Genomic DNA, 8437 nt, shown 5'->3' on the forward strand with positions numbered 1-8437 from the left:
AGCAGATACAGAAATGAACACGAAAAATGCTAACGCCAGGGAAGAGACAAGAGCCTCCAAAAGGCTTTTCGTCCTTGTATTTATTGAGCTCACAAGGTATTACCCACGTGGGAAATGTGAGGAAAACAAGATCATATGCAGGTGAACATGGAGAAAACAATCAGATGATAATCATTAACTTGTGTGTGTAAGAAGCTAAGGGTATGGGGGGGCAAGTGGAGTTTGTGATCAAGGTATATTAGTACATTGGCATCAGATGGAAAGTAACTTCCTGCAGGTGATATGACAAGTTTCTCATGATTCCAATACCTCGCTAACTAACCTCAGGAACTTTGGCCCCGTGGTGGCGGCTTTCTTCCTTAAGCTTTTTTTCTCACCCATTTGTGTAAGTAGAACCTATTTCCCCACAATTCATTGATTCATTTCTGGGCATATACCCAATAGAAATGAAGATGGATCTTGAGCAATCTGCACTTCCATATTCATTGCAGTAGGATTCACAATAGCCAAGATATGGAAACTACTTAAGTGTCAGTCAACAGATAAATGGATAAAGAGAGGTGATTCACACACACACACACAAACACACACACACACACACACACACACACAGTAATATTATTTAGCCATGTGAAAGCAGGACATTCTGCCATTTGCAACAAAATGGATGGGACCTGAGGACCTAATGTTAAGTAAAATAAAACATAAAAAGTAAATTCTGTACCATCACTTATATGTAGAATCTAAAAGAAAGCTGAACTCATAGAAAAGAAACTAGCATGGTGGGTATGAGGGGCTGGGGATCAGAGGAAAAGGGAGAAATTGGGTGGAAATACAAACTTTGAGTTTTATGATGAAAAATGTATGGCATAGCGATTATAATTAGTAATACTGTGTTTATATACTTGAAAGTTGCTAAGAGAATAGGTCTTAAATGTTCTCAACAAAAAATAAATGGTAATTTTTTTTCTTCCAAGTTCTTATTTAAATTCCAGTTACTGAACATACAGGGTACTATTAGTTTTAGGTGTGCAATATAGTGGTTCAGCACTTCCATGTATCACCCAGTGCTCTTCACAAGTGCCCTCCCTAATCCCCATCACCTGTTTCACTCAGCCCCACCCCCACCTCCCCTCTGACAACCATCAGCTTGTTCTCTATAGTTCAGAGTCTGTTTCTCAGTAATTATGTAATATAATGAAAGAATTAGTTAATGCTAGGACATAATCATTTCACAATATGTAGGTGTATCAAGTCAACACTTGTATATCTTAAACTTACACAGCTATGTCTATTATATCCCAAGAAAGCTGGAAAAAACAAGTAATTTGGAAATTAGAATAATTTAACCAATAATATGCACTACAACTTATATTATTTGCCAAGCAGTTTTAAGAAATATATAGTCTAGTTTATTTCAGTGGTGTATGTGTGTTCACAAGCCAGTACCAAACTGTTGTAATTATAGACACCCTTTATTATGTTTAAATTTCTGATTGGGTTAATCCCCCTCAGTTTTTCTTTTTCATTGTTGCCCTGAATATTTCTACATTTTTAATATAAGTTTTAGGATCAACATTTCGAATTCCATTGGAAAAAACAATGGTTAGTATTTTTATTGGGACTGTGTTACATTTATAAATTAACTTAGGGAGCACAGACATTTTTATAATGCTGAATTATCCTATATAAGAATACTGGTATTTTCCCATTTGTTCAAATTTTACTTTTGTGTCTGTTTTAAAAAATTTTTTTAATGTTTTTATTTATAATTAGAGACAGAGAGAAACAGAGCATGAGCATGGGCAGAGAGAGGGGGAGACACAGAATCTGAAGCAGGTACCAGGCTCTGAGCTGTCAGCACAGATCCCAACGCAGGGCTTGAACTCCCAAACCGCAACATCATGACCTGAGCCAAGTGGAACACTTAACCGACTGAGCCACCCAGGCACCCCTGTGTTTTTAGAGTTAAAAAAAATTGTCATAAAGTAGAATAGGTTGGATATTTTTAAGTTTATTCCTAAGTATTTAATCTTCTCTTTTGCGATTATAGATAGATGAAGGCTTTTTCTCTATCATTATCTCTCTACTTGGTTATTATTTGTATATTTATTTTTTTTGTCAGAAAATATATTTATTATTGATGGTGAGTGAAGTAAAGATGTCATGTCATGATCGAGAAGAAGTTGTATAAACCAAGGTTGCCTTTATGTGGATAAAAAATGCCTTATTTCACTTGTAATCATAAACATTATTCCAGTAAAAGAGGTACATTTTTCTCTCCTTTTTGTCTTACTTACATGATCACTATAATAAGTTACAATGAAGTAGCTCTTATGTAGTCAGGAGAGAAAAAAACAAGAGGAAAAACAACATGCCACAGCCTAGACAATCCCGCCCAGCACCGCTGGGCAGGGGGGCGGTTTGGCGCCGCCACCGCCTCCCCGCTCCAATCACCTCCGCTCCCCCCCCCCGCCCCCAATCCCAAACCCCAGCTTAGCTGGAGTGGACTTGCACCAAACCATGGAGCCTGGTAAGAATAGAAGTTGAATAGGTAGAGAAGAGGGGTTCCTTTCTCCTTTAATGGCCACGATGGGGTGACTACCACTGCAGTGTCCTTGCTGGCGGATACCTGCTCTAGGGCTTGGCTTTTCACACCGCAGCTGCTCAGACTGGATGTGCGTCGGCTGAGTGTGCTCTCGGTGCTTCTCCTGACTCGTCTTCTGTTTAGGTGGTTCCTTTCTCACTAGGAAAAAAAAATGTTCCGCCTCTGGAATTAATGATGACGAGTTTTGCTTGTTCTAAAAGTTGACTTTATCCTCCCTTCTCGAGCGTGCTCTGTTTGGCCTGGTTGACACAACACATGTACTGGTTGGCCAGATCAGAGCAGCTGAGGGTCTGCTGGGTGTTCTGGCGGTAACACTGAAGAATTTTGGCTTGCAGATCAGAACAGACAGGATGAAACTCACACCGCTTGAACTTTGCTTCCACCTCCTCAACTGCTTTCTGATATTGTTCAGTGGTGACTTTGCAGAATTCTGAGCTCCTCTCCTGCAGTCTAGCCAGCTGCTCTTTGTAGAATGCATCCCGCTTCCTTATCACTCGATCTTTCTCTTCCAGCTGCTTAGCCAGGTGCTTTGCCTTGGCTCGTTCTTCCTCACTTGATATCCTTTCTCAAAGAATAGCTCTGGTTAACTGCTCATTGGCAAGCACCCTCTCTCGGTCCATTTCTTTGCTCTGCTTGAGTCGTTTCTGATTTTCAGACTCTGTCTTGGCTTGCTCCAATGCCAGCTCCTCAGCCACTCTTCTTTTCAATTCTTCGTCAGAAAAGACTTCGCCAGTGCAGTGGATCCAAGCAGAGAGCTATTATTTGTATATTTAAAGGCCATTAATTTTTTATATCAATTTTATATCTTGCTACCTTACTGAATTATTTTTTAGTAGTTTTATGATTGATTCTAAGATTTTGTGGGTATTTTATAATGTCATCTGTAAATAGAAATAGTTTTACAACCTGCCCTCAAAAAAAGAAATATATAGTATATTGACTAAAAGAAATTTTAATTTTTCTAATTTTTTTGAGAGAGAAAGAGAGAGCATGCACACGCACGCAAGTGGGGGAGGGGCACAGAGAGGAGGGAGCACAGAGAGGAGGAGACAGAGAATCTGAAGCAGTCTCCAGGCTCTGAGCAGTCAGCACAGAGACCAACACGGGGCTTGAACCCACGAACCACGAAATCATGAACTGAGCCAAAGTCAGACACTCAACTGACTGAGCCACCAAGGCGCCCCCAAAAAAAAGGGATTTTGAAACTTAGTTTTTATATGTTTTATATTTTGATTTAAATTACCAAACAAGTTATTAACTATTTTAAGCATCACCTCTGCCTGCTACATACTGGCAGTAGCAGCATCTCATTCCTGTACCTCTCTCTCCTGTTAGTCTAGGACACATTCTATTGCCCAGCCAGAAAGCAGGAATGCCTTACCCTCTTGTCACAAGATCAGCATGCTAGCACATAGGAAGTGTCTATAAATACTTGAATCACAGACTTGTAAAGCTGAAATGCACCTTAGAGATCATGTCCAGGTTTCACTTTCTACCTGGGAAAGCTGAGATCTGGCACAGGACTGAACTTGCACAAGAACAGGCAGCCGGTAGGACCCAGACCTCCTGGCTCTCATCCAGAAGGCCCAAGAACTTATACTGAGATGTGGGTTCAGATACTAGCTTTGCCACTAACTAGCAGTGTGACCTTAATTGTCATTCCTCTCAGCCTCTGTTTCCTCATCTGCAAAATTTAGATACTCCTGCCCCTGAGGTTGTTGAGTCAATGAAAGTGTGTGTGTGTGTGTGTGTGTGTGTGTGTGCATGTGCGAGTGCACGTGCACATGTATTAAGCTTTCATTATCATTATAGCAAAATGACTACCCCAGAGAAGTCTCTAATATTCTATCATAACCCAAATAGACCTCTAACCCAATCCCACAGCCACCAAAAGAACAGGACAAGGCAGGAAGTCGGAAATGGGACAAGAGGACAATGAACTCCACCAGGAGTAAACAAAGCTTGTGTAGATACACCAAAGAATACAAATGGCCTGGACTTTAATACCTGCTAGCTCCAGTGTCAGGGTGACTCTAGGGCACCATCATGGTGTCTAAATCACTTGCAAAACTGTGCTGGGGAAAGCAGGCCAGCACTCAGACACATAGTTCCAAGCAGCCTGTGCTGGGACCTGAAAAAACCTGGTTTGGGGTCAGCAATATCTTATACTGTCACCATTGGTGCAGGGCACACTGTTCAGCCTTTTAGACAGATATCAGAACTCTCCACTAGCAAAACACTATCCATAAAACTAACGTAATTAAGGGGGGAAAAAACTATAGGATTGATACTCTCCCTATTCCACTACCACCGCCAACTGGAAAAGATTCATGATTACAAAGGTTGAAAACTAGGTCTCCTGGCCCCTGTTTTGTGGCTGTTCTCTGTTGGGGTCATATTCCAAATAAACATAAATCAGACTCCAAAAGCTTCAAAGAGTAACAAAGTCTCTAAGTAAAAGGTCCGGAAGATGCTCAAAAGACCAGTTGCACCACAACTAGAGAACAAAACTGAACCTCCTAAAAATCCTCTCTGGCCATCCACACCTCCTGCAGCCAAAGGTATCCCCTGTGCTACAGCCCTTGCTACCCCATGGCCTCTCTGCTCCTTTCTCCCTGGTGGCCTGGGCCCACCCTGTACTCACTAGTTCAGTCCCACTACTGCTCAGATACTGCCTCAGTCAGCACCAGGGAGACCAGCGCAGAGCAGTGGGTCCCCTCCTCCTTCACAGGCAAGAATGGGGGACAAAATATGTGCTCTTTGCTACCTTCTCCTCTAAGAAACCATTTGTAGTGTCATCGGGTACATGGTCAGCCCACTATAAAGTTCTCACAAGCACTGGAAATCCACTCTGTGTGTGAATCAGTTTCTTCCTCTCTTGCTCAGAAAAGATCACTGTAGGTGGAATCTGGACAAAACTTACAGGTTTTGTCTTCCACAGACAGTTCCGTTCTCACCACGATTTTAAATATGCCCCTGAGGAATTGAATTTTATTATCTTCTCTGCTTTCAGTCTTCCTCTTTCATCTTCTCAAGCCTCAGCCAAATGCTGAGGAACCACATGACCTTTAATCAAACTGCACCATTTTTAAAGGGCTTGTTTTCCTTGGCCAGTTTTCTGTGGACAATTGAGAGGGTGAAATCTAAATGAATTGCTCTCGAATTAAGGCACACACAGGCTCACTGGTACTTCTGAAAGGGGAAACCATTCTTTTAGGTTCTCATTTTAAAAGGTCTATATTGAATTACACTACATAAAAATATTATGGGCATTTTAATATACAAAGAACTAGGTTATGTCCAAACCACAGTGGCTCTGGTTTATGACATTATTCAGCCAACTTTTCTTGTGCCCGGTGTCCAATGATGTCTAAGGGCAAAACACTTTTTCCCTCATCCCTGAGCTGAGTTTACTCTTGCAATAAAGGTGGTCATGCTTATAGGATAAGGGTCCTGAAGGACCCAAGCTCAAGTCATAGCCCTAACTCTTATGGCCTCTAAAACTTTGGCCAAGTGATAAAAGATTCTATTTGCTGATCTCCTAATTAAATGTAGCTATAAACTCTTTGTGGCTTTTCTCATCAACAGAGCAATTTCTCCAGCCTTTGAATCGTGGCTGGTCTTGTGATTTCTTTGATGAACAGAGTGTGGCAGAAGCAACATTGTCTAAGTTTCATGGCCTGTATCTTCTGACTCCACCACATTGGAATGTTTTCCTGAGAATACCATGTAAGAAAGCTAATATTGCCTTCTGGAAGAGAAGAAGCCATATGGGTAAGAAACAAGGCATCATAGCCCACATCTAACATCAACTTCCAAATATACAAGTGAAGCTTTCTTGGACCTTTCAATCCAAGTGACCCTCAAGCAACCAGCATTTTGAGCCCAGGAAAACCCAGCAGAGGGGCCACCTTATCAACCTACAGAGGCACAAAGAATGAGTCATTGTTGCTTTAAGCTAGTAAGTGTTGAGGTAGTTTGTTATATACCAAAGACTGAGTCCCTACTTCCTCATTCAAATGGGATGTTAATGCATATCCAACTCTTCATTCGTTTATTCAGCAGAGTTATTGATCATTTACTACATAATATCTATAGAATATATGTTCATATGTAACTTTGAGAACCAAATGAGATAATGGATGTTAATATACTTCGTAATATTAGTTTTATTGCTTCTAGCGCCTTCCTTTCACAGAGCTCCCACATTTTTTTAAACACTTAAATCCACTTTGTATTTTATTCTCCCAAAGAATCAGTTTGCATCATTTCCAGTCATCTCTGATGGAGCTCATCCTTTGACACCTGCCCTTCCATTCTAATTCGCAGATAGTCCTGCCCTTGGGTAAAGGACCCCTAGGACTTTCTTCTTACAGAGTCGGAAATTCATTCATGATGGGGAGCATCTCAGTCGGTTAAGCATCCAACTTCGGCTCAGGTCATGATCTCAGGGTTCATGGGTTCGAGCTCCACGTCAGGCTCTGTGTTGACAGCTCAGAGCCTGGAGCCTGCTTTGGATTCTGTGTCTCCCTCTCTTTCTGGCCCTCTTCTGCTCATGCTCGCTCTCTCTCTCTCTCTCTCTCTCTCTCTCTCTCTCTCTCTCTCAAAAATAAATAAAACATTAAAAAAAAATTTTAATCTTTAATAACTATAATAACTAAAGTTTATTGAGCTCTTCCTATGTTTCAGTACTAAGCTTTTTAGTGAATGGTCATTGGACTCAACAGCATACTGAGATCTCTATAAATTGACCATAAATACATAGACTACAAGTATAGACTACAAATCCCTACTTGAGAGTAAGGAAACTAAAGACCTAGTAATATTAATTAATGTGCCCAAAGGCATATGGCCTGAAGGGGACCAAGATTCAATCCCTGTTAGTCTGAGTCCAGAGCACCACCCTTAACCACTGGCCTGGTCTACTCAGATTACTTTTTTATTTTTTAAATGTTTATTTATTTATTTTTGAGACAGCGAGCCAGGGAGGGGCAGAGAAAGAGGGAGACAGAATTCCAAGCAGGCTCTTACACCCTGATGCAGGGCTCAAATCCATGAACCATAAAATCATGACCTGAGCCAAAACTAAAAGTTGGACCCTTAACTGACTGAGCCATGCAGGCTCTCCCTTTTTTTTTTTTTTTTTTTTTTTTACAAAGCAGTGTTGCTTTTATTTTCAGCCTTAACCTTTGAGACAATCAAGGCTTCAGAATATCTAATCGGATCAGCACATCAGTGATTGCAGACACAGATACAATTAGGGCATACAATTAGGGTGCAGCCAAACAATTATAAATCTTTTCTGTAAGGGGCCTTCGTTACCTTTCCTGCATGGATACCCACACAGATAAGGCATCTCATTGTACAGAGCTTATTTTTCTTAACATATATCACAGTGCATTTCCATTTTACATATGAAAAAACAGAGTCAGGTGGGTTTTTTTTAATATAACACAATTTATTTTTTTAACATATGCAATTATTTTCCATCATTTACAATACAGTAGTTACAATAACACTCCAAACAGAAAAGCAAAGTAAAAAATCAAAACACCAACTTCTATTTCAACTTATATTTCTATTTCTAAATAGACTTATACAGAAGTCTAAATAGACTTATACAGAAATTAGAAGGTTAAGTAACAACTAGTTAATCACCTAATTTCACAGCTATCTGAAGTGGCAATAGTTATATAGCAGCTTATCTATGATACATTCAAGATAAATGATACAATTTATAACTTGCCCATAAGCTACAACACAGCCTGCTTAATACCTTTCCTTAAATTCCACCTCTATACTACAATATACTTGAGGTCCATGCAAAAA

The 8437-nt window shown here is 40.3% G+C and overlaps 1 protein-coding gene across 1 annotated transcript in view; it reads right to left on the reverse strand.

Annotated features, from left to right (window-relative positions):
* Window positions 1-2750: 2750 nt before the first annotated feature.
* LOC115293500 (MICOS complex subunit MIC19-like) overlaps window positions 2751-8437 on the reverse strand; it is a 42360-nt gene continuing 36673 nt past the window's right edge. The window contains 1 exon segment of the mRNA XM_029941249.1: window positions 2751-3363. Within this exon segment, the coding sequence (XP_029797109.1) occupies window positions 2815-3363 (549 nt within the window). The 3' untranslated portion in view covers window positions 2751-2814.

This window comes from Suricata suricatta, chromosome 6 (assembly GCF_006229205.1).
Source record: "Suricata suricatta isolate VVHF042 chromosome 6, meerkat_22Aug2017_6uvM2_HiC, whole genome shotgun sequence".
In the NCBI taxonomy this organism is placed as follows: domain Eukaryota; kingdom Metazoa; phylum Chordata; class Mammalia; order Carnivora; family Herpestidae; genus Suricata; species Suricata suricatta.